The sequence below is a fragment of the Xenopus laevis genome, chromosome 3S (genome assembly GCF_017654675.1).
Source record: "Xenopus laevis strain J_2021 chromosome 3S, Xenopus_laevis_v10.1, whole genome shotgun sequence".
NCBI lineage: Eukaryota > Metazoa > Chordata > Amphibia > Anura > Pipidae > Xenopus > Xenopus laevis.
The window spans coordinates 9,566,511-9,594,419 of record NC_054376.1 but is presented as its reverse complement, the minus strand read 5'-3'; the positions used below and the strand labels follow the sequence as shown (position 1 = coordinate 9,594,419).

At 39.8% G+C, this 27,909-nt stretch overlaps 1 protein-coding gene across 3 annotated transcripts in view; it reads right to left on the bottom strand.

Moving 5' to 3' along the window:
- ccnd2.S (cyclin D2 S homeolog) overlaps positions 1-27,909 on the bottom strand; it is a 127,469-nt gene that overhangs the window by 35,234 nt on the left and 64,326 nt on the right. Inside the window, 3 exon segments of one of the 3 annotated variants that reach the window (NM_001096348.1) lie at positions 5,424-5,583; positions 10,298-10,513; positions 12,355-12,694. In NM_001096348.1, the coding sequence (NP_001089817.1) occupies positions 5,424-5,583; positions 10,298-10,513; positions 12,355-12,549 (571 nt within the window). In that variant the 5' untranslated portion in view covers positions 12,550-12,694. 3 annotated transcript variants of the gene reach the window in all.

Sequence of the window (27,909 nt, the reverse complement as noted above, 5' to 3'; positions counted from 1 at the left end):
TTGGGCGGGTGGTTTTACAAAACCGGAATGCGAGCTCTATTAGCCACATCTTTGGTTGGGGATAACATTTTTCCCCAACAGGTGCCCTTTAAGTATAAGGAAATGGCTGACTCACACATTAGTGATGTGCTGGTAGTCCCAATACCCGCAGAACTCGTGGTTTACCCGCGGGTTCGGGCCAATCCTGCACCTCCATTTGTTGGTGGCAACTGCTGGCTTCTGACTTCCGGCTTCATTTTTTAAAGATGCGAGCCTCCTGCCATGCCCCTTTTGCGACGTCATCAGTGGGTTGGCACGGGCCGTAAAATGGAAGCCGAAAGTCGGGCTCGGTCTTGGTGTCGAAGGGCGGGTTAGGGTAGGGTGCAGGACGGATTTTATCCGACCAGCACATCACTCCATCAATGACTGGATGCCTGGAAAGCAAAGTATGAACTAGGCAGGGGTCCTCAAAAACAAGTGACATCACTACCCGTTTATAGGGAGGCTTGCTTGGGTTGGTTGCTACTGATCACTCAAACGTCCATACCGAAGGCTCTTTAGAATGCTTGTTCATCTGTTCTTTATGTTACAAAACAACATGTGGGCATACAGAACATACTGCAGTAATCAGGGTGGTCATAGCGTGACCCACGCACACACCTATTACAATCCCATAGACCAAATCAGGACCAAAATGAATATTCCAAGGTTGGGCAGTAATATTTCTGGGCTAAGAAATTTCATAAACCGTCAAAATGATTCATCTTTATTTGTTAAGACTCACATATGCTTAAAATGTTTTTGGCTAATTAGTTAGTGGAAAAAACATTTAAGGTTCTCCAAAACCTTCAAGGTGAGGACCTGTCTTGCAAATTTAATACAGTTATGGCCCACCTGGGTCCTCAATAGCCCCACCATGTAGTTGTTGGGACACTTTCATTTTAGCCACAGTTTATTTTTTATATCCCTCTGGGATCTCCACTTGCAAAACAAGTAAAAGAGTGATCATATTCACCAATGTCCTCCTCGGTCCCAACTGCAGTGACGTGGCTGAGCGTCACAGGGGCACTCAAGCGGTTAAACCTATTAGGACTTATAATGCTCCGTTAATAGAAGACCTTGTCAGCAGATATTCATCTGGAAGGTACTTCTCCTTTCCAGTGGGCACATTTCCCAGCAGAAGACAAATCGTCCAGTCCATATTTGCTTTATGAAACCACCAAAACCATAACTGGAAAAAAACCTCAACTTGTTGACAGTAAATCGTCTCATGTGAAAGGGGCCGATGCAAGGCCTTGCACTGGGATATCAGAGCAAATCAAGGAGACATATTCATGGGCTTTATCAAAGGGCAGAAAGCAGGACAGAAGTTGGCTCACGGACCTTCAGCCTCTCTGCTACTATGCACTGTTGGTTCACTGGCCTCAGATCCAATATAGTGGCTATGATTACACCCACACACGTTCGGCTTGCTTTGAGTCATGGCCAAGAATGTGCCGAAAGTCAAAGTTCAGTCTAAATTTTTCATGTAAGTAAATTACAAAGCCAGGGCTATATTTACAAAGTGGCGACAATGTATAATGTATCACGTGAAGTTCATCGACCAACAGACTGACAAGAAGCCAATCACAGTTCCTCATCCCCTTGCCCCTGACATATGGGAATTGACAGATAACAACAACGTCCCAGATGTTTGGGCAGAACAGTCAAAATTAGTCAAGGAGCCCAACCAAATTTGCCCACCTTGGCAAATCAAAAATGATTAATATTACATACTGAAACCTCTGGTGCCAAGTATATCTCAAAGGCTCATAGTCTGGCATGGGTGGACCCTTTAGTTAAAGCCCTCCTTATGCTGGAGGAGCTTCATGTCCAGAGCAGAGGTAAATATTCTGTAAATAATATCCCTATAAATGGTGCCCAGTGATGTAACTTCTGTCACATGACTCACTGAAACTTGTGTCTTATAATAATTGGCCTTTGAAAAAAACAAAACACAGATATGCAAACATATGAGGCTCCCGGTGCAGAGTAACCTATGCTTTACATAAAGTACATAAATGAAAACAAACCCAACATATAGGGGGTTATTTATCAAGGTCCGAATTTATCTCAGTATTTGTAAGTTTGAAATCCGAGCAACTCCAATTGCCCAAATGGACCATATTTATGAAGAAAAAAGCCCAAAAAATAGGGTCGGGCAAACTTCGGAGCTTTCCCCGAAAACTCAGATATGTTCAAAGTTTTGCGCAAAACCTACAATGTTTTCGTAGTTTTCTGCGCAGAAACCACAAACTCATCGGATGTCGGTACGGACATCAGCGCAGACACTGGGACTTTCCCCATTGACTTATCCAGGTCCTCGAGAGCTTTTAGATGCTGGGGTTTCGAAATCAGAATTTTTAGACCATCGGACATTAACAAATCTCGTAAAATTTTAGGGGTTTTTTTGTCCGAAAACTACGAATTATTTGAGGTTCGGATATTCACAGCTTGATAAATAACCCCCATAAACAGGGTACATTGTCCCTTTAACAGCAGATAAAAAGGCATAGCTATAGTTTATCACACTGGTGCAGAGCAGGAAAATTAATCGACTCATTTCACCTCGGCTGGAGCAGTATTTTAGGGAATGTGGGGGGGGGTGCTGCTTACAATGGGGGTATTTATGCAAGCAGAAAACAAGCATTTCTTGAAACGGTGTTTGTTTTTTACTTAGTAATGGAAAACGCAGAAACAATCAGTCACTATTCTGCCTGTACTTAACATACAAAAAGTCAACTACAGGACTAGATAATTACCCATATGCCATTATAACCACTAGGGGTGCTGTAATTACTGAGGTATATGGGAAACACCTCAGCTGATGTGTGAAATATGGCGCCTCTACTCCCCAAGCTAGAGTCCTGCGCGGGTCCATTTTTTGGAACCCGTACCCGCAATCTGCAACCCTGACCCACATTCTTACCCGCTTGGACCCACTACACGACCCGCCCCGCAAGTACCTTATCCGCAACCTGGACCCGCTGACCATCAAGAATCAGGAAGTGCTGCCATTGTAAACTGGAAGTGACATCATTGGAAGTAGGCGTGATCAGAAAAAAAAGGAGTAAAAATCGCTATTGAGAAGACCCATGGCCCGACCCGCAGAACCACCAACCCCGCGTCTATACCCGCACCCAGAACTTCTACCCACAACCCGCAGGTTTTTGCTGGTAACCCGCGGGTACCCGACGCGCTGCAGGACTCAAAATATAAAGAATGGGTTTTCGGTTTATTTCAACTATACAAAAGAAGCAGTGTGTAGAAGGTAAATGGAAAAGCTTTAAATGCACGCGGCTACTGTACACTAAACATCTAACAGCAGCCCTGTGCAATAAGAATAAGACACGGGTAAAATATGCTTCGGGCAGTAGTTGCCTGTGAAACAGACCCATCACCATGAGGTTGTACTATGCAACTAAACACCCGCTGTACATGAAGTATAGGATGCCCTTAAAGGATAAGTAAACCTTAAAAATAAGTGAATGGGAAATTGACGAGGGTGATATTCTAAGCACTTTTGCAATGTACATTCATTATTTATTTATTTTTAATACATGTTTTCCAGTGGTAACAGCACTAGTTTTATATACCGGGTCTCATCCACCCCAGAGTTTTTAAAGCCTCTCCATTACACAACGATGGCAACGATAGAACCCAATGACTACTGTACATAACAGACTATAGAACAATCAGCCAGACCAATCTGTTGCCAGAAATTCCAGAACCCAAAAGATATCTGTGGGTCAGACAATTACACTCCCTTATGCTTAAGAGTGAATACCTTTAAGGGGGTGGTTCGCCTTCAAGTTAACTTTTAGTATGTTATAGAAAGGCCAATTCTAAGTTTCAATTGGTCTTCATTATTTATTCTTTATAATTTTTACATTACTTTTCCTACTGACTCCTTCCAGCTTTCAAATGCCTCTCCTATTCATATTCCAATCTCTTATTCAAATCAATGCATGGTTTCTAGGATTATTAGGACCCTAGCAACCAGATAGCTGTGACTGCAAACTGAAGAACTGCAGATTAAAAAGCTAAATAACTCAAAAGCCACAAATAATAAAAAATGAAAACCAAGGGCAAATTGTCTCCAAATATCACTCTCTACTTCATATTAAATGTTATTTTAAAGGTGAACAACCCCTTTAAACGTCTATGCAGGGCTGCACCACCCCTGGGCTGCGTGCTAGGACTTGGATTAGGGTGATCAGTTTGCAGCGGCCATTGTGGGGCGGAATGGTTTGGGGATTGGGGGCGGGGGCAGACACCAAAGTCCAACCTGGAGTCTATGAAGGGGCAAATTTGAGCAGTTCATTCTATAACGTCTAATGCCATAACCCTTACCACATGGCACCATAGATGCGGCATGCAGAAACTCGTATGTAATAATTAGTAGGGATGCAGCAGGGATTCAGCCTTTTTCAGCAGGATTCGGCCGAATCCTTGTGCATGGCCGAACTGAATCCGAATCCTAATTTGCATATTCAAATTAGGGGCGGGGAGGGAAATTACACTTTTTGTCACAAAACAAGGAAGTAAAAATGTTTCCCCTTCCCACCCCTAATTTGCATATGCATTTGCATATGCAAATTAGGATTCGGTTCGGGATTCGTCCGAATCTTTCGCAAAGGATTCGGGGGTTCGGCTGAATCCAAAATAGCGGATTCGGTGCATCGCTAGTAATAATGCACATGTGAACACAGCAAACTTCAAAAAAGTGGGTGAAAATCTTTGGGTGCCCTTGAGATCAGTCAATTCTGTTTTCCTATACGAGCAATATTTTTAATTCATGGTTTTCATTTTATCAATAAAAAAGTAAACACTACCACTACAGGGAACAAACATAAAGATCACGTATTTGTACACTTTAACGTACTCGTCAGATAGGAACCTTAGATGCCGTGGGTATACTCGGATGCACAGGCCACCCCTGTGAATTCCGGTGTCCACCAACGCCCTTTTGGGGCCCCAGACTTTCTGCTGCGGAATCTACAAGGAGTTGTGCGTAAAAAAGTAACAAGTCCAAAACGAGGTACCGGCATGGATTAGGCAAGACGCGACAAACGGCAATAAAAAAGGCCTTCGTTCCTTGTGCTTTTTGCCATCCAGGGGACAAAGGAGTTAACCTGAAGGAATGACACAGCTGAGTGCGCTACAAGGATTAGAAGAATAGGTGTGGCGGGGGCGAAGAAAATGCACTCTTTTTTCCGACACACCTACTCCTCTCCCACAATCTTCTTTCCTCCAGCTCACTTATCAGGTACACTCAGCTGGAATAGGTTTTTATGCCTTGCCAATTACATAACAAATCAATAACAACTCCGGGAAAAAGAGAAAATAAAAAAAATAAAAAAACCACCATAAAGCAGCGGCAGGGATAAAAGTCCGGCCCTTACCTGTGGCACAAAGTGCAATGAACGTTTGTGCATGTTTCCGGATCAAGAGCAATTTGTCTTTTGGCAAGGGCAATTTTCTTAGTATGTGTTCTATGAAATCATGTGGCGTCACCGCAGCCAGGTTCCACTTCAACTTTCCCAGAACCACCAGCTCCCACTCCTGGGGAAGAAAGAAGAATATTGTCTGAGTTGGCAATTTATTTTGGCTTTACAGCTATTCACATTGTTAACAATATTCACATTGCTTAAACATTTGTTTTAAAGGAGAAAAAAAAACCTACTGAAGCAATTTATTGCCAATAGATTAGCCACAATAGTGCAAGCTATAACACTATATTTATTCTGTAGAATGCTTTACCATACCTGAGTAAACAGCTCTAGAAACTCTCTATTTGTTTAGGATAGCAGCTGCCATATTAGCTTGCTGTGACAACACTTCCTGCCTGAGTCTCTCCCTGCTCACTCAAAGCTCTGGGCTCAGATTACAGCAGGGATGGGAGAGACTCAGAGCAGCATTACTTTGAGGGTTTACTGGTGTATTTATATAGACTTTTCTAATAAAGATTACTTAATTTTAACCTTTACTTCTCCTTTAAAGCACGGCTTTGATGTTGTTGACATTCTCTTGATAATGCCAGTCTCCTGTGATGATAAAGGGACAGGACAACCTCTGCTAAGTCCTCTTTCTCCTCTCCCTATATCCTTGTTTATAGGAACAGTCACATCGAAAAATTGTTTTAAAGTAATAAAAATATAATGCAGTGTTGCCCTGCACTGGTAAAGCTGCTGTGTTTGCTTCAGAACCGCTACTATTGTTTATATAAAAAATCTGCAATGGGGCAGCCATTCAAGCACAGGATACACAGTAGATAACAGATAAGTACTACTATAGTTTATATAAACAAGCTGCTGTGTAGCCATGGGGGCAGTCATTCACAGGATACACAGTAGATAACAGATAAGTACTACTATAGTTTATATAAACAAGCTGCTGTGTAGCCACGGGGGCAGCCATTCAAGCACAGGATACACAGTAGATAACAGATAAGTACTACAATAGTTTATATACACAAGCTGCTGTGTAGCCATGGGGGCAGCCATTCAAGCACAGAATACACAGTAGATAACAGATAAGTACTACTATAGTTTATATACACAAGCTGCTGTGTAGCCATGGGGGCAGCCATTCAAGCACAGGATACACAGTAGATAACAGATAAGTACTACAATAGTTTATATACACAAGCTGCTGTGTAGCCATGGGGGCAGCCATTCAAGCACAGGATACACAGTAGATAACAGATAAGTACTACAATAGTTTATATACACAAGCTGCTGTGTAGCCATGGGGGCAGCCATTCAAGCACAGAATACACAGTAGATAACAGATAAGTACTACTATAGTTTATATAAACAAGCTGCTGTGTAGCCATGGGGGCAGCCATTCAAAAGAGAAAAGGCTCAGGTTACACAGCAGATAACAGATAAACTCTGTAGAACATAATGGTGTTATCTGTTATCCATTATTTAACCTGTGTCGTATAGCCTTTATTCAATTTCCGCTATTGCTACACAGAAGCTTGTTTATATAAACTATAGTAGTGTTTCAGAAGCAAACACATCAGTTTTACCAGTGCAGGACAACATTACATTATATTTTAATTACTTGAAAACACTAATTTTTTTGGGGTTATTGTTCCTTTAACTCCAACCCAGAAAAGCAGAAATATGCGCAAGGGCTATGCTGCCAAATAAGGGGAGGTACGAATGGTAATAAGTAGAGATGCACCGCATCCACTATTTGGGATTCGGCCGAATACAGAACTGAATCCTAATTTGCAAATGCAAATTAGAGGCAGTAAAGGAAAAAGTGCGAAAATTCTTCTTTTGGGTACGAAAAGTCATGCAATTTCCCTACACGCCCTTAATTTACATATGCAAATTAGGATAGGTTCGGCCTGGCACAAGGATTCGAATCCGATTCCTGCTGAAAAAGGCCGAATCCTAGCCTAATCCCGAACCGAATCCTGGATCCCTAATAATAAGTACCCCACCCATTTCTGTATGAGACAGATGAGCGTATGTAAAGAGAATAGATTAGGAGAATAAAGAAGGTTGGTGAAAATAAAAATTATTTTGAGGGTGGACCTATGGTCTAAGGATATCTGGTGGTCAGTCCAACTGGGTGCAGTCATTCTGCTTGCTCTACTTCTGTTAGCAGGGTCTCCGTCCATTTTGCCCAATAATTTGGTCACTAAGGGCAATGCATTGGCATTTTCCCATCTACTGTAATACAGAATAGGGGATGGCAATATAGATTGCTAATGACAATTAAGGCATATTTAGTCCTATAAGTTAAAATATATTTAGATGCTAAAGACCCCCATGTGACACCAGTGTACAATATATATTATATATATTTAGGTATGGGACCTGTTATTCAGAATGCTTGGGACCTGGGGCTTTCCAGATAACAGATCTTTTCATAATTAGGGGGTTATTTATCAAAGTCCGAATTTATCTCAATATTTTCTGCTACAAACTCTGATTAAATCCGCTTGGGTTTTTTACGCTTACTTATTATTACATTTTCCCGAAAATGTGGTTTTCGGGAAAAAAAATTCTGATTTTCACTATTTTTTTTTAACCGATTTTCAGGAATTGTCACCCAAAAACTTCGGGGGAATTGCACAAAAACGAGCGCACATCAAAAAAAAATATTGGGACTTCTCCCATTGACTTATATGCAACCTCGACAGGTCTGAGATGCCGGATTTTCAGATTCAGACTTTTCCATCCTCAGGGTTCTATAAATTCCGAAAAATTTTTGATTTTTTTTTTTTTTAAAAAGTTTGATTTTAGGAAAAATAAATCACACATTTTTCATGATTTTTGCATTTGGAGTTTAGTAAATAACCCCCTAAATCTACTAGAAAATCATGTAAACATTAAATAAACCCAATAGGCTGATTTTGCAGGGAAGAAGGAAATCGTTTTTAAAAATTTGGATTCAGATCTTTACGGATAATGGGTTTCCGGATAATGGATCCCACACCTGTATATATTTATTTTTGCCTGTGCTCTCCTGCGTTTCGCTTTCTTCCGTTCAGCCGCAGGGGAGCGCAGGAGTAGACGCACTCAATTATTGTGAAGGGGGCTGTACTCACACAGACGCATGTATGCGCTATACGCAGTCGGGACGCATCATGTTGCATTTCACCTACGTTCGGCGCATACACGCGTCTGTGTGAGTACAGCCCCCTTCACAATAATTGAGTGCATCTACTCCAGCGCTCCCCTACGGATGAACGGAAGAAAGCGAAACGCAGGGGAGCGCAGGCAAAGACAGCCTTGTGTAAGAGCCCTAATAATTATAACATTTTCACAGAACTTTCAAATAAACCATTGAATATTTGTAATTAATGCACATTGCGGAGTTGTTTAGAATGTTTTTTTGTTTTTTTCAATCAGCAATCAGTTTTTGGGTGGAATTCCCTATATATTGAAAATTTTTGTATAACTTTATTAACATCCACATCAGGGTACATATACAGAAATGAGTGAAGAATTAAAGAAAATCATGGTAACTGGCCCAGATATCAATGTTGGGTGCCATTATGATGTCACAAACTGATGAGATTAATACTGGATGGATACAAACTTTTGGCTGAATGGATTTGATCCTCAAAAATCAACTACAGGTATAGGATCCCTTATCTGGAAACCCGATATCCAGAAAGTTCCGAATTACGGAATGGCTGTCTCCCATAGACTCCATTTTATCCAAATAATCCAAATTTTCAAAAACGATTTCCTTTTTCTATGTAATAAACAGTAGCTTGTACTTGATCCCAACTAAGATATAATTAATCCTTATTGAAAGCAAAACCAGCCTATTGGCTTTATTTAATGTTTAAATGAATTTCTAATAGACATAGGGCATGAAGACCCAAATTACGGAAAGATCTGTTATCCGGAAAACCCCAGGTCCCGACCATTCTGGATAACAGGTCCCATACCTGTATTAAATCTGATATTTAATTTAGAGTCTTTAATTGCCTACCTATCCCTCAATAGTAAAATAGAAACATTACAATATAAGAAAAAATACAATTTACAAATTGAATTTGCCAGTGAGAATTGCTCTATTATTGTGCCATTTTGGGGTCATTATAATACCCTGGAATTAAACATGGGGAGGAAGGACAAGTCTGCTCAATGCTTCCAACTCCAAATGCAGGAACACAGAACATGGAGCCAGATTTACAGATCCACTGGGATTCTCATTGGATAATTATTTAGCATTTTATTGCAGCTGCGGGACCTGGAAGAAAGTTTTATTTAGCGATATTGCTTGGATTATAGTCATGCAACATTTATGTGTGGTGCTTAAATTCCCCTTTAATTATGTTTTTGAAGGGATTTAAAATACCTTTACCAGTAGGTGGCAGCAGATACACAAAAAAAAGTCACTAATTAAGTATGTCACCTGCATGAAATGCTTTTTATCTATGGGGTAAATATAGAAAATGATTATTACAAATGATTATTAAAATATAATCTCCAGTCGGCTTTAAAAACACAAGTATTATGCCTTCTTTTGTCCTTTACAAGTTATCGGATTCAAGAAATTACTGCTTAATAGAAAAGATAAATGAAATATAAATGAATATAAATATCAGTGCAATATTGTGTTTTTTTGGGGTTTTTTTGTAAGAAACTGTACAAGCTGTTTTGGATAAGAATAAACCTAAAAGGAAAATCAGTTTCCAGCTAAAACAGAGATGAGGATGGGGTACTGGACATGAAAACAGACATTTTCACATATATGAAAAGGTGCATAAATAGTGATTTTTAGTAATCAGGCTGCTTACCAGCAGCTCTTGCGGTTTGATAGAATTGTCAGTATAAATGCAAAGTTTCTCTGCGGTTAAAGGGATAGTCTCTTTCAGCTTGGAAGCTAAGAACATGCAGACGGCCCCGAGGAGTTGTAAATGGCTCTTTCTTGTTGGGATCACAGCTAAAAATCTATCCAAGTAATTCATGGCCAGGGGGAACACTTCTTCCTCGCACCTCTGTTCTTCACAGACCTGCAAAGCAAAGGGAAAGTCGGAGGGGGGGGGGGGGGAAAGAAATATATATATATATATATATATATATATATATATATATATATATATATATATATATATATAAAAAAGATATATAGACAGAAAGATAGAGAGGGGAGAGGGGAGAGAGAAAGGTTGATGGTTATTTTCTCTGTTTTAAAATCGAATTTATCATTCTAAATATATTTTCGGCCGGATTTTAAGCAAAATTCCCGTTTGCCCAGCAGCCCGCCTGCCGCATACCCCCCTGCCGATTCCCTAAGGAATAAATTCAGGTCACACTCTCGGAGCTAGCAGAACATCCAACCCCAGCCAGCCGTGGGGGAAACAAGTTTTTTTTTTTTTTTTCTTTTTCTGACTTCGTCATATTTTCAAAAAATATTTAAAAATACTTAAAAATTACCCAGCTCTTCGGTTCTTGCAGGAACCCACCCGGCAGACCCCCGTGCATCATTCCCGACAATTGAGAGAAGGGTCGGGGGTGGTTTTGGGGGTCAAATCCATCGATGAAAGGCAAGGGGGGGGTTTTACTTTTCAAAAGAGCATGGCTGCGGATGGGGGGCTGGGCTAAAAAGCTGCTTATTACACCGCATGGAGGGTTTAGAAATGGAAGGGTGAGCATTGGATGAAGGAAGGGGTGCCAGACAGAGACTGGGGTACAAAAATATTGGGGCTTAAGGCACAGATTCCCCTAGTTTTAAAAGAAATACAGACATACCCCCTCGCTTTATGAACATGAAATACAGATCAAAGACCTCCCAAAGTGGAGCATCAATTATCTCTAAATGTCACCCCCAAAAGGGCAGTTTAACCCTATAAATTCTGCCGGGCAACTTCAATGCAAACAGACACATATGCAAGGAAATCCACAGCCGATCACCCCCCCCTCCCCTTCCCTAAACCTACACGTTCCCAGTGAGGGTTAAAGGCTGATGGTTTTAACCCTTTACACGCCAGCTGCAGCACTTGAGGGGGTTAAGCTCCATAAAGTCTGGAAGAATTAAATGTTCCACTGATCCCGAGTCTTTTCTCGCCAGCACCCACGCATGGGGTGACCACCAAGTCTCACGGCTTGGAAAATTTCACTTTCATCTTTGTTTAACAAAAAAGAACTTTAAAAAAAAAAAAAAAAAAGCAAAAGAGATTGGGGGGGGGGGGAAATGGCAGACCCCCTGTTCTCCCCAATATGTGTCTGCGTGGGTGGGTGGGGGGTGTTCAGGGAAGAAATAAAAAAGCGAGGCAGACATGGAGCCTCTCGGTGCATACGTGGGCACAGACTGGGTCGCAGGGAGAGAAAGCAGCAGGGCAATGGGTGGGTGGGGGGTGAGACCACCCTATTACTGTGCCCCGGTGATACCATGAATCAACAGCTTTAATTAACAGGGGATTTCCATTCTCTTTACGCAGCCAAAGAAGAAAAAAAACATTATCCTCAGACTCTGCAACACGTGTCCATGTTATATGCGAGTCCCCCGACCTCTAATATCTCCCCCAAACTCACAAATGTATTGATTTTCTATAAAGATAATATAAATATACGGACGCCCTGTCCCCTGCGCTGCACACTGGCTTCACTCCTGCTCTTCCAACAACACATAATGCTGCAGAGAATATACACAGTGAAATAGAAATACACACTATTTAATGCTATATTTATATATAGAAGTACTGATATATAGAGAATGTAATGCATTTATGTACTCAGATATATATATATATTTATACACATATAGAGTTGTGTTCTAGGCAATACCAAGTGGAGGTGTTGGAAAGGGGGGGAGGGAACCCCCATATTTGTACACCCACATTTGTACACCCACCTCCAGCATCCAAGTGGCCACCATCCTCCTCATGAAGGGCTGGATGTCCTTCTGGACACATTTGAAGTAGGAGCAGTGGGGCAGGTACCTCTCCTCCACGGTGAGCAGATTGTGCAGGACCCTGTCATCCAGCAGCAGCGCGGGGTCAAGCTGAGCCCTGCGGACAGTGTCCCCCTCGCAGCACAGCAGTTCCATGGCACCCTTGGGCGCTACCACTGGATGATTCCCCTCCCCCCGTTGCCGGGATAGTAGTTGAGCCCCACTCTGCCGCTGAGCCTTATTGCTGCTCCCTGCGCTTATGCTGCTGCTTGAGCTGCTGCTGGAGGATGACGCAGCGTGGGACTGGGCCGGCCCGAGCTCTCTGGGTTATTATGTAGAACAGCAGCTGCCACTTTTTTTTTTTTTTCTCTCACAGAGCAGGAGGCCCTAGCACAGGGCGAACACACTCGTACATGTGACAGGCTCTCGCCCCGCCCATCTTCTACTGCTGCTGCACTTTCTTTCTCTCACTCACACAAGTGGTCACTCTCCAACTGACCTAACAAGTTACACAAAACTCACACACAGATATACACACACAAAGATATACAAACTCAAGCACACACATACAAACTCACACAAATACAAACTCACACACAGGTCTGGACTGGCATTTCAGGTACACAGAGGCCCAAACAGGCCACACACAGTCCTGCGCGGAACCAATTTCTAAAGGTGCCCATAGACGTAGAGATCCAACACCGCCAAACGAGCGGATCTCTCCCCCATGTGCCCACATTGAGGTGGGCGATATCGGGCCCAACGATCGGATCATAATGCATCCGATAAGGGTAGGGTTGCCACCTGGCCGGTAAAAATGATGGTTGATCCCAATGTTATTAATAGGGGGAAAAAGATAAACATATAAGGAAGGCCGGTATTTTTTTCCAGAAAAGGCGGCAACCGTAGATACAGGAGGTCGGATCACGGAACCGCATACACGCACAGATGCAGCTGCAATCCGCCGGGATTTTTTAACCTGACCAATCGAGTCGACCAGATATTGATCAGGGAAGCCTGCTGGACGGCCCAACACACGGACCAATAAGCTGCCGATAGGGTTGCCACCTTTTGTGGAAAAAAATACCGGCCTTCCTATATATTTATCTTTTTTTCCCTATTAATAACAAAATACTGGCCAGGTGGCAACGACTCGGCCATAAGGGGGACCTTAAGACCTGCAACCCGAACCGCAACACCCATATTTACCAATTTTGAAGCTCTACCCAACCCAGACCCGCAAATGCCTAATCCGCAACCTAGCGACCACTATCAAACCGGAAGTGGTGTTTCTACAAACCTGAAGTGACATCATCAAACGTGGCTGAGAGGGACAGAAGCGCACCGTGTGATGTAAGAGAGCTGTGCATGAAGTCAGATGGGAGGGATAGATGAGTGGAGGGAATGCTGCAGCAAGAAGAGACCCGCAACCTGACCTGCGTCCCACAGACCCGCATCTATACCCACACCTGAAAAGCCTACCCTCATTCCGCAGGGTACCGACTTTTTTGCGGGTAAGCCGCAGGTACACGACCCGGTGCAGGAATCTACCACACAGAAGCTCAAACAGCCCGCCACCAGCCCAATATATAGTGACTGTCTATAGCAACTTACAGCAGCCCCTCTGGCATTTGCCAGAACCCACAGATTGCCAGTCCGGGCCTGGCTTTGGCATTCCAAGTAAAAAGAGGCCCAACCAAATTCAAAATCTTTATTGTCAATATGCTTGTTACAGTATATTGAAATTTCTGTTTCACCCAGGCACAAACTAGCCCACTTAATAGTCACTTTCTCTGGCATCTTACAACAGTCCATCTGGCATTTGCCAGAACCCACAGATTGTCACTCCTGGCCTGAACTCACACACAAGTAGGGTTGCCACCTGGCCGCTATTTTACCGGCCTGGCTGGCTGGTATAAATGTTGTTTGCTGCCAATGTTATTTATAAGGAAAACCATAAAAATATAGGAAGGCCAGTATTTTTTTCCAGAAAAGGTGGGAACTCTACCTGGCCGGTATTTTACCGGCCTTGTCGGTAAAAATGATGGTTGATCCCAATGTTATTAAAAGGGAAAAAAGCTAAATATATAGGAAGGGCGGTATTTTTTTCCAGAAAAGGTGGCAACCCTACACATAAGACATACACAGATTAGGGACACATACTCCATAGACATAGGCATAAACACTACATACAAATGCACTCACACACACACTCAGAAAGACACACAGATATACAATATGTTGCTTCCAGTTATCATATTGATTTCCAGTAGCCCATGCGTTTGAAGCAAGTGAAAGCTCTAAAAAATGACCAATTGAATGGCAAATTGTGTCTTTTGGGCTGGCACTAAGCCTAGGGTTGCCACCTTTTCTGAATAAAAAAAATACTGGCCTTCCTATATTTTTATGGATTTTCCCTATAAATAACATTGGCATTAAGCAACATTTTTACCGGCCAGGTGGCAACCCTAACTGAGCCCTACAATAAGAAGCCAGAAACTGCACACAAAGAGACCTGGGGCCATGATACAGAGCATCTTTATATTGCACAAAATACTGTAAATATGTAATGTGTACTTTTGCCCACCATATAAATAGGGTTGCCACCTGGCCGGTACAAATTGTGGTTGATCCCAATGTTATTAATAGGGAAAAAAGATAAATAATGGGAAGGCCGGTGTTTTTTTCCAGAAAAGGTGGCAACCCTATGTATAAAGTTGGGACCCAAGGTGACATGTATGCACACAGACACTCTCTGCAGACAAAGGCATATCAGAGTTGCAATCCTCCAGCTGTTACTGAACTACAACTCCTTGCATCCCACCAATAATTGAAGGTTTACATGAGGAGGTGAGCATTAGGCCAGGCAACTGCTACTTCCATATTTTACTGTGATAAAACCGGAGTCGTAGATGAGGCCATTTTCTCTATGCACCTCATACTTCCTGTGACTTAAGCCTGTGGGCCAATCTGATTGCTTTTGACAGACCCTTTACAACAGGGGTCCCCAACCTTTTTTACCCGAGAGTCACGTTGAAATGTAAAAAAACTTGGAGAGCAACATAAGCATGCAAAAAGGTCTGAGGAGTGCAAATATATAGGCTGTAATTGGCTATTGGTAGCCCCTATGTGGACTGGCAGTCTACAGGAGACTCTGTTTGGTAGAACACATGGTTTTTTTGCAACTAAAGCTTTCCTTCAAACCAAAAATTTAAAAATAAGCACCTGCTTTGAGGCCACAGGGAGCAACATCCAGGGTTAGAGAGCAACATGTTGTTGCTCACGAGCCATTGTTTGGGGACCAGTGCTTTACAATATGATCCCATTGAATAATAGCTGGTGCAAGGAAGTTATTTTCTAGAAAGGAACTCAAAATGGTTGCACACCCCTCTCTGTCCCTAGGTGATCCCCAACCAACTCTATCAATGCAATTTGTCCATCCACATATGCAATAAGATCTGATGCAAAAACCTTGGTTGTCTAATAATCAAATTGAACGGCAATCTGTCTTTGTTTTTAGGTTAATGGGGGGACAAGGGATCCTAAAAGGAGCTTGTCCCCGAGAAGACAGCAAGGTGAAACAGAACTACTAAAGCTGCCATTGGGCACGTGGACCTGTTGAACGTGGACCCTGTAGAACCTGTAGGTGCAGCCTGTGTGCACGGGGTAAATAAATAAGCACAAATATGAAAGAGGTAAGTAATTTTTAATAACTATCTGTAACAGTTGCTCAGGCGCACCCCTCTTGAACCGCTATACTTGCGCTGCCCAATTCGGTCTCCCGCACTGACGTCATGTCATACCCCTTTACTGACTTTGTGGCTGCCATGTTGGCCGTGTGCGCGTCACGTCCTGTGTCTCCCTTTGTGGCCAATGTATATAACTTTACTTGTAATTTACCTTTCCTTCTCCTTTAAATGCCATGTGATGAGACAAAGCTAATCACTAGGAACCATGAGAGAACAGTCTTAAATCATGAACTCAGTTACGTTCAATGCACAGGGCTGGGGTACCCGCAGATACATCAGCTCAGTGCACTGACCAAACCTCTATAAGGAGCAGTCACAAAGAAACCCTCATATTAAGGGATCCTGTCATCGGAAAACATGTTTTTTTCAAAAAACATCAGTTAATAGTGCTATTCCAGCAGAATTCTGCACTAAAATCCATTTCTCAAAAGGGCAAACAGATTTTTTTATATTCAATTTTGAAATCTGACATGGGGCTAGACATTTTGTCAATTTCCCAGCTGCCCCTGGTCATTTGACTTGTGCCTGCACTTTAGGAGACAAATGCTTTCTGGCAGGCTGCTGTTTTTCCTTCTCAATGTAACTGAATGTGTCTCAGTGGGACATGGGTTTTTACTATTGAGTGTTGTTCTTAGATCTACCAGGCAGCTGTTATCTTGTGTTAGGGAGCTGCTATCTGGTTACCTACCCATTGTTCTTTTGTTTGGCTGCTGGGGAGGAAAGGGAGGGGGGTGATATCACTCCAACTTGCAGTACAGCAGTAAAGAGTGACTGAAGTTTATCAGAGCACAAGTCACATGACTTGGGGCAGCTAGGAAATTGACAATATGTCTAGCCCCATGTCAGATTTCAAAATTGAATATACAAAAATCTGTTTGCTCTTTTGAGAAATGGATTTCAGTGCAGAATTCTGCTGGAGCAGCACTATTAACTGATTCATTTTAAAAAAAAAAAATTTCCCATGACAGTATCCCTTTATGTATGTGCTATGTGTGATAACACAACCATGTGATAACAATGCCCATATTAATGCCTTGATGTTTTCTACAGTAGCGGGGTATTAATCAAAGGGCAAACAATTCCAAATACAATTTCAACTACTGACAATGTTCATTTTAAACAGGGTAATGCAGGGTTACTAACCCAGTTATTTTTTCCAGAACTGCCCATTAAACTAGGAATGTTCCTAGTGTTCTTCTAGCTATTGTTGAACTATAACCGCCAGAATAAATGAACCATAGAATAGACATTCTTTCCTTAAACAATTAAACCTCCATACGATGTTTAGAGAAGAGTAATCTGGGTGCCTTTTAAGTTAGAAATAAAGAAAAACAAACAGGAAGTGATGTGTGCAGCTAAGATCTGCTTCCCTAAGAACACTGCTTCCTCCTTCTAATTGGCAAAATGTCGAACACTCTCTAAAGAACTTTACCATCATTTGGTAATTGATCATTACATAGTAAAGAAGAGAGGGACAATTTACCACTTATAGCTCAGCTGCCAAACACAATTCTTACTGTATTATTACCTAATGGGTAAAGCAAAGGCAGAAGCTCCAGCACCAGCCCACTAAATGGAAATGTGTGACTATATTTATGTTTGTATATTTCTCTTTATATAGCACTACTTATACACGCAGAACAATAGATTAATGGAACCAATAGGGGTCAATACAATCATAAATAAAAATAAATACCAAGTACAGTTAGATTAAAGAAGAACTAAGTTTCAGAGTGACAGGAGGAAGGCGGTTGCTGTCCCATAGAGCTTACAATCTAAGTGTGCCTGAAACCTTTACAGTAAGCATGTATATATATATATATATATCCCAATTACAATTACTGCTGCGATTCTATGTCCCAACCTTATGCAGGACTTTACTCCAATATAGGGTTGCCACCTTTTCTGGTGGCTAAACCACAAGCAAAGGGATTGGGGTTAATGTCATTTGGGATAAGATTGCCACCTTTGCTGATGGCTAAACCCGAACAATGGGGGCAGGGCAGATAGCATTGGGGGTGGAGCAGTGATGTTCGGGTGGGCATTATGACATCAAAGATGATGTCGTGGAGTTATGATGCTGGGTCAGGGTTATTGCATCACTTATATGCAAATGGCTGGATTTCTCTCTAGTTTTCACAATGTTTTAAATGGGACAGAAAGTTTTGAACGGACAGCCCTTTGACAAACGCAGATGTCCAGTTGAAACCCACACAGCTGGAAACACTCTTATCTATTCTGCCCCATGAGTAAGACCAATCCTTTAAATACAGGTATGGGATCTATTATACAGAAATCAGTTATCCAGCAAGCTTTGGAAATACAGCAATGCTCATTTAGAAAAACTATTTCTTATTTTTGATTATTTTGCTTCTGTTTCTGTAATAACAGAAAATGAACTGCACTTGATAATAACGAAGCCATGTCAAGGTGAGTATCTTGGTATTTTAATTGGTTTTCATATCAGATTATTGTTCAGGTTTCACAAGGCTGAAAATTGAACAGAAAGTTGAGACCCGAACAAGCCTTAGAAAAACCGTTTGGGTCAAAACAGAACAAGCGGCAACCCTACTCCAATATCAAGCACAAGACAGACCATGGGGCAGATTTCACTAACAGGAGCAGGCGTCAATTCGCTAGCGAAAGAGACCGTTGATAGCGTTCATTCGCACTGTATCGCAAGGCGAATTTTCACTCTATCGAATGGTCGTTACTCCGCAAATTGCGGATTTTACTGAACGTTACCTCTTTTGCCAGATTTGACTTCGCCACCTCAGACCAGGCGAAGTGCTTATAAGCAGCTAAATCTTCCTCAATCTTCTGTCACTTACATCATATCGAAAATGCATTAAAGTTAAAAAAAAAAACGCTGGCGACTTTTTTTGAAGCAGTAAAAAGTCCTAACAAACTTGTTTTGGGTAAGCGGTTTGCTCCAGACATTTCATAACATATGGAACATTCATTTTAGAGTGGGCTCATGTGTAGGGCATTACATTAACTCTCTTGTCTTTATTAAGGTTCCCTGGAGATTTGTAATAAAAAGTGGTAACTTCAAGTATTTGCACCAACATTTATAATAAAGACCTCCATACAACTTTAAATTACCCGTCGTATGCAAATCGACCGAATTGCTAGATCACTAGTGAATTTTCGCTAGGCACAAACGAACGCTAGCGCATCTTCACTATGAAATGCTCGCACTGCCGAAGTCACGCTAGAGAAAAGTCGCCAGCATTCGGCGCCCAGGGCGCAACTTTGCATATTAGTGAATTAGCGTAGTGGTAGCGAATTTGTGCCTGCGAAGTGGTGCAACAATTCGTCCTTTAGTGAATCTGCCCCCATGTTGTTATACTACAACTCCCAGCATTCCACCCGCCAACGCAGTGAAGCCAAACTCTTTCCGGAGAGTTCCTGTTTCTTATAAATGTTCTCAAATATTAGGATTATTAGCATTTATTTGATAAGGGTACAGATAGCACGAGGTGCTGGTGTGGGTTGCAGGGGCAGTGGATTATCGCTTTATTACATTTTGCAGTCCAAATAAAGAATTAAATATGTTTCTTGCAGGTTAAAATGTGCTTTTTTTTTTCTTTCTTGCGGTGTCAAAGCTGCAATTTAAGAAAGGTCTAATGGCTGAAAACGCTTCCTGTTCCATTTGTCTGTGACACTCAGCAGCAGCAGCAGCAGCTATCTTCTTATTGCACAGAACGGACTCGCTGATAGTTCTTTCTAGGAAATATAGGCCGATTCGCACCACACAGCTGCCGTGAGAATAAACCCCCCTCCTCCCTTCAAAATCCACGCCCCATTTACAAATGAAGTACGAACGTCAAATGTTCACTCTATCAAAAAAAAATCACCTACGACGCCGTTAATGAGCCCGGCTTTAAAAAAAAAAAGAAACAAGGTCTACCATTTTAACAACAACAAACTGAATTTTAATGTGGACGACGAGTATAATGTTAAACTTTATTATACTTCCTGCGTGTCCAACCAATGAAAAGTTCACACAAATAACATATAAAGTAGAGAATGATAATGACTTTGCGGGAATTTGACACACAGAATAGGAAAGAGAGAGGAATAAATGAGCAAATATCACTTTAACAGCGCGTGTGTAACAGTTTAGGCAGCAGCAACCCCCCCCCCTTCTGTATTTGCATAGCCAATAGTCCTAGTGTGCTTGCTGCTGCGTGTTTGATTGTTACCGGGCAGATTTTACTTGAGGAAGCTTGTGTATATATTAGAAGTAAGTTAGAAAAAAAAAAAACTTGCTGACTTTATCAATTGGGTAAAGAATGATCCCACCCATCCAAAAAAAGCTGAAAATAGAACCCTGCGTACAAAGCATGTGTTTAAAAAGCCAAAACGGAATCCGTCATCAGGGTTTAATTATTGACCGGTGTGACATCATCAGAACAACCTCATAAAGCAACAGCATTGGGGAGCCGGCTCTCTTCTTATATTCCAGCATCAATGTCTACATTGCACTAATAATTAACTAATAATAATTACCTATATGAACTACTTTTGTTGTCGGCAGGTGATTGCTCATGCTATCAAAAATTACATATTTAAAGGGGTTGCTCACTTTCAAACACTAGTTGTTTTCAGGAATAATGATTTTTTTCTATTTCTATATGTGACAGTTTTTGTAATATTGAAGTGTAAAGTGTCATTTTTCACCTTCTAAAGCAGACCTGGGAGGGGAGGGGGGGTCGACGACCCTTTAAACTGTTCTAAATGGATACATTTCTTATCATTGTCCCTGCTGAGCAGAATCTTTGAGTTTCATTACAGGCAGCTGTTAGTCTTGATACAATAGTTGAAAAATGGCTTCCTGGCTTGGAACAGCACAATATTTAGAGGCCACTATTTAATCTGGGTTATTTGTTTACTATTCCTGGGCAAGCAAACACTTCAATGATAAATGGGTCTCAGTGTTAGCAACCATTATTTTACCAATTCCCCCTTGCCAGAGCCTACAGTTATACACAGCAATACAATATATATATATAGTGAAGCAATAGAAAAGGTAGAAATATATGGGGTCTTGATAAAGGTCTGAGGAGGAGACCGAAACGTTGGCCTGTTTTTAATTATTCTAATAAAATATGTTTAATTTTTAAAAAATTGTTCCTGGTGTGCACCCACTTATTCGAATATGTATATATATAGAGAGAGAGAGAGAGAGAGAGAGAAAGATGGCTGCTCCATATTTTGCCCTTTTTAACAATGTGGGGGTAAAACGCATTTATTCCATTGCATTGTATCTCATTCGGGGTTACTTTTAATTCAGCTTAAAATTCATTTGGTTCCATGACACAGAAAACATTTATAACATTTCATATCCTGCCTGATAATTTGAGTCACGTATAGTTTTTTAAAAAAAAAATAAAGAAGTATATTACGGTGACTTAAAAATGGGGATAGATTTAACAGAAAAGGTTCTTATGTCAAAAATATGTATAACCCTAAATTAACACTGCAAAAATATGAATGTATAATATATATATATATATATATATATATATATATATATATATATATATATATATATATATATATATATATATATATAATATATATATGTATGTATGTATGTATAACCCTACATTAACACTATGATGTATTGCTTTTTTTGACCAATATATCCCCCTTCCTACCAGAAAAATAACTGGAGAAAGACACTGTCCCATCATTCTTATAAATATGAATAAATGATGGAAAAAAATAAAGTTTTCAGAACTTTATCTGATGTGGGGGCTCTCAAGTCTCTAAATGTCTCTATTATTGGTTTAAACCTTAACAAAGTTTGTCTTTTTTTAAAGCGTTAAATGATCTTCTTATATTTTTACTTACAGGCTGCGCTTTAATTACATTTCCCAGCAATTTGCACAACTTATCTCCCTTCTTGGGTGTCTGTAGGAAGCTTCCTGGGTGGCAGAAAGCCTGATATCTTTACAGCCAGAGCCAACTAGATCACTTGCCCCAGAAGGCTGTCCAGTGACCCTCAAAATTAGCCAGTCACCGTATTGTTGAAAAGCACCAGTTAGTTAAAGACACTTAACCCCTTTTTCACAAGCGTCTAAGGCCTTAATTACCCTTTAAACCATTTGTTGTGGACGGAAGTGCAATATAAAAACGTGTTAACGACGTCAGTGGCCAGTGATTCTTTTAATCACATTAGTAGGTTAATCTGATCAATATCTAACATGTTAGCACCAGTGACATTAAAAACATTTTTTTCCCCTTTATCTCAGATTTCCATTGAAGGAGAAAAATTTCAATTTAGTTTAACTTTTTCAACAAAAATCTGCCTGACCAACAACCCAGTTATTTCACACCCAGTTCAATAAAAACAAAATATGCCTGGCCCTTAATTATCATGTCAAGCGAATTGAAAAACACAGTGCTGCAAGTTCTCTGTTTCCTTCCTTTAATTTCAGACCAACAACTTTCACTTTGTGCAACTTCCCCACCACCACATTTAACTATTACAGATGGAATAAAAGTTGATCAGGCTGGTGTCTCAGATACACATTCTCCATGCCTCCCATTCACTTCCTGCACTAACACTCTTCCATGCAATGCTTCATACCCTCGTGATCAATGGAAAAAGCACATAAATTCACCTAACCAGACTTGGAAAGCCCCTTCAGTAAAACATGAAGCCAATCACTAATATATGACTCAAAATGGCGACACATTTGATGAAAAAAAATCCACAGAAATTTTTCAAAATTTTTCTTTTTATCAGTAATAAGTGTGCAGCTTCCTCCAGTTTCTTGTTATTTGTGATCGCAGTATTTAATTACTGGAGACACATTTTCCCATTTTTCTTTCAGCCGTTGATGCAAAATCGTTATAGAAAAAAAAACATGTTTTAAAGATTTCGTTCGTTTTCCAAGTTATGTTGAACATGACAAAATGAGTGAACTCTAAATACAAACTAAAGTTTGGTTACACTGCATGGCACCCAAAATATATTTCTCGCATGTGAACGTTCTTCGCACGATGTGTATTAAAAGAAATATTTTTTTACTTACTTTTTTATTCGTTTAATTGAACATTTTGCTACTTCAAGACATGCTGGAAATCACGTTTATTTTTATCGTTTGCTTGATGTGCGCACATCATACGGCAACACTTGTATTTTTAAACCCAAAATGAATTTTAAAAGTTAATTTATTTCCTTACAGTCCTGCTTTTTTGTTAAAGGAGCATCAGAAATATTTACAGAATATACACACATTTTGTAAGAGATTGTACACCACGTTTGATTTCATTTGATCAAACAGCAGCAGTGATTAAATTGAATAAAACATTAAAATCTTAACTACTTTACACAAAAAGGTAACATTGAAAAGAACTGGCAACATCCAGGAGTATATAAACCAAAACGTCCTTTGAGAAAATAAAAATCAAGCTCTCTACAGCAGTGCTTTGTGCTCTTTCAAAAACTAACCCCAAACGATGTTTTTTATTAAGACTTTTAAAGGTTTGATTGGCTATTCCTTAAGGCCCCAATATTAACAGAGGTCAAAAGACCTCCTTTTTGAGTTTCCTGGGAAGGAACTTGTAAAATGAACTTTTAACCTTACAAACCGTTTCCCCCCCTACCTTTACCTTAGAAGTTTCCCTGCCTAGGAAATGCTTTCAAAAGAAAGCTGTAAAATATATCACTTTTTTTTAAAGTTTACTAGAATATAAAATCCAAGCAATAAATACTGTTTGTATTCGTGCTAGTGTTCCGCAAAGTGTCTGGAATCCTAAAATAAACATTTTTATTCTCCAGAAAATTGAATCAAATTGTTCAAAAGTTAAATTCCTTACAAAAATTTAAATTAGCAAGATCTTACATTACTTACTTGACAATTTAATACAGTTTTACACACTCGTGTAAAGCAACCAAAATAAATATTTACAGCATTGCCATTCTGCTTCTTTTTTGTACACAATTCAAAACATGGTTCCAAAGGACAAGAAAATGTATTATTTAAATAAAGACTCTTGAACTTAGAAAGCTCTCTAAAAAAAATAAAAGCTTTTTTGATTTTTCGTTTGCAAGTGAAGGAATAAGTGTAATTATTCAATTTCATTTTAAATGCTACTTTGCGGGGTACATTTCAACCCAAAACTTCTTGTGATTTCTATCTGTTTCCACAAAAGCAAAAAACCTAAGTGCTTCAGTTCTTAGAAACAAGAATATTTCCTTTTTATATGCATATATATATATATATATATATGTGTGTGTGTGTGTCGCTTTCTCTGTCTCTGTATATAAATAGATGTGGCTGTGCACACAAACACACACACCTTTATAAATAGGCACATTATTTCTAACCAATTTTTCTAAAATATTCCATTTTTAATAAATATCTGTTTAAGAGAAAGATCTTGATTTTTTTTCACTTTTTTTATACTATCACTTGAGTAAGGGCTAAAAAAAAATCTTTATAAAATATGTATCTAAATACATTGAAATTGTATTTTTTGTTGTTGAATCTTTATCATTTTAAAGCGGTGTAGGCAATGTTTTATAAACGGCTACCATATTTTTGAGTAACACAACAATAACCCTCCTTGTTAAATATAAGATTTTCTGTTTCAGTTCCACACATCTAAGAATTTCCTTCATATAAATCATTTTCAGGTGGACATTGCAGCTATGGGGATCAACTATAACAGCTATTGCAACTACATAAAAACTAAAGATTAAAATAAAGCCTATTTACATGTTTCAAATAAAAATCGCTATCACAGACTATAAAGGCTCTTATTTACTGTACATTAATGTTTAGTTTAAGAGCTAATGTATAAAATAGATTCATTCATCTTGCACAGTGTCTACCTAATAAATCAAATTGTAGGTCAGTGGATATATTTTAAGTGCTTTTTAGGCACAATTATTTAAAAGGGAAAAAATTGTGCTTTTTTTCCCCTACAATTTTAATTAACTCCTGAAACATTAGACTGTTGCACCCCTTTTGTCTTCTTTGATGGTGAGCTGACATCTGCAGAATGCCAAATAAACAGATGAAATGCCTTAAATAATATGTCAACAATGGCATTTTCTTTACCAAAGTGGCTGTGTAGCAACAGTAAGCTGACTTTACCCAGGGAGGAATAACAAGAATAATAGTTATTATATCCTATTTTATGTGAAAATATTAAATATTAAGATTACTTTTATTCTCTCTCTCTCTCTCTCTCTCTCTCTCTATATATATCTCTTCAGGCATAGGGTTTAGTGATAGAAGATATATATACAGTATGCCTGAACAATCACATACACAATTAACAACAGAATAAACACCACAATTAGTATCGTAGGCATTTCGAAAAACTTCAAATTAACCTGTAAAATATTACACACCAACAGCCCAGTCTATGTTCAATTTAATTTCTGACATGGGTATAAAGTGTGCTAATAAAGATACCAAGTTATTTCAACCGAGAAGACATATTTAAATATAAAGGTGTCAAATGAACTCTTTATTAAATGTTATTTTAACGTTAAACATTTCCTCAACATTCCAGGGAGAGAGAAATACTCCCTAAATCTTCCTACTAGGGTTTTATCTTGCTAAAGCAATAAAACAATGTGTGAACAGAATAATTGTCAACCACTCAACCAAGAAATAACTTCATTGTAGCCCACTTATATAAGCCGAGATGGGAGGACAAAATTTACTGGCTAGGGACGTAAACCACTTATTAGGGCTAAATGCTACTCATTGGGTGTATACTGAATTCTTTATTAGTTATTATATCAACGTTAGTAATAAAAAAACCTCATGAAGTCTCGTAACATCAGAAACCCAAGATGAGATGCATTATAGAAGTTCAGTAAAGCAATGGTATGTATTTTATAGTGTAATCTTTTAAAAACATCCTAATACAATGGCCAATAACCTGTTTAACACCATCTAAAGGCAAATGTCCTGTTTCGACAACTTCCAATGACACCTTTTTATCCTATTAATTAAACAAACCTGTGTTTATTGTAATCTTGTTAAATTCACAATCAACATATGATTTGCTCCTTGAAACACTGCTATTGTTATTGAAATCTGACAATAGCCTACAACTTGTCTATTTCTGTTATAGCAGACAAATTATAGAACTAAAAGACCCAATCCTATGTTTTATATCAAACGACATAAACTATATCAAACATAGACTTGTGAAACAGACTACTACAACTAGACATATATAAAATTTTCATATATAAATCCACAAAAAGGTTTATTCCTAACTCTGCCCTGCAAAATCATCGGTCCTCCCCAAATGCCACCTGTCACTCCACATTCACACAGTGTTAAAATTTAACCTTGCTGTTAGTAGCTAGTGGTTAATCATGTTCATTTGTTTATAATGGTTAATTGTGATATATCTAACACTTGGCAAATTGACCTATTCCAGACATTATATTACGTCTCAACATTAAACTATGCATTTGCCTCAAATTTGTTAAAGATCTCTCTGGACTGTTAGGGGCAAATTCACTAAAGGGCGAAGTGACTAACGCTGGCGAATTAAGTCAATTCGCAACTTCACAAATTTACTATCAGTCACCCTGGCAAAAATTCGCCAGCGATGATGATAGCCTGGCGCAACTTCGCACCCTAACGCTGGCGAAGTTGCACTCTGGCGAAGGGGATGAAAATACGCAAATTTACTAACATTGGTCTTTTTCTGAATGTGACCTCCTTCGCCAGAGTTTACTTCGCCAGATTAGAGCAGGCGAAGTGCAATAGAGTAGATAGGAGTTGTTAAAAAAAAAAGTTGAAACAAGTCCCAAAATAGTTGAAATTTTTTCTAAGTCCCAAAAAACGCTGGCGTCTTTTCCTTTTTTAAGGGTGATAGGCTGAAAAAAATCATACATTTTTTTTGGGGGCACCCTCCTTCTCCCCTACATTTCCTAACATATGGAACCTAAACTATACAATGGGCACATGTATAGGGAAAAATAACAACTCTATTTTATTTTTTGAAGCTTTCCCAGCCTTGTGTAGTTCAATGTATTTGTTGTTACATATACGTTCATTGTACTTTAACTTGGCGCCGTATTCAAATGAGGCATCACTAGTGTAAATTCGCTTTGCTTGACGAATTAACGCTAGCGCAACTTCGCTACCACTCGTCTCCCTGAGCGCAAATTCACATTTTAGTGAAAATACGCCTGGCGAAGTGCGGCGAAGCTGTTGCTGGCGCAACTTCGGATCTTAGTGAATTTGCCCCTTAGTCTCAACCCCAAGGAGCCTTAGGGCAGAGACGCGCCAGCTACAAATCTCCTCCTTTTCTTCTGGGCGACTAATCTCCCAGAACTGCCTCCCCGCTGGCTAGAATGAAAATCACCGGCGGGATGGCACTCGGATCGCTTCGTTTTCCGAAGTCACCCAAACTTTCCTCGTGAGGCAAATTCGGAAAACAAAACGTCATCCCGCCGGCAATTTTCATTCTAGCCGGCGGGAGGCAGTTTGGCGAGATTAGTCGTCCCGAAGAAGAGAAGATTTGTTTCCGGGCGACTAATCTCCCCAAATCGCAGTGTGTGTCTCTGACCTTAAACTGCTTTCGTATTTAACAAAATGCATTTTAAATGCCCCCAAAAACATAAAAAAGGGGCTTAAACAAATTCCAAATCGATCTTGTTGAATTTCACATTTAGCATATAATTTCCCAAACTTGGTAGATAAACTTTTCCAGACAATATGTCACATCATTACATCAAACCAACCATAGCTACAAGTTCTTGCTGAGT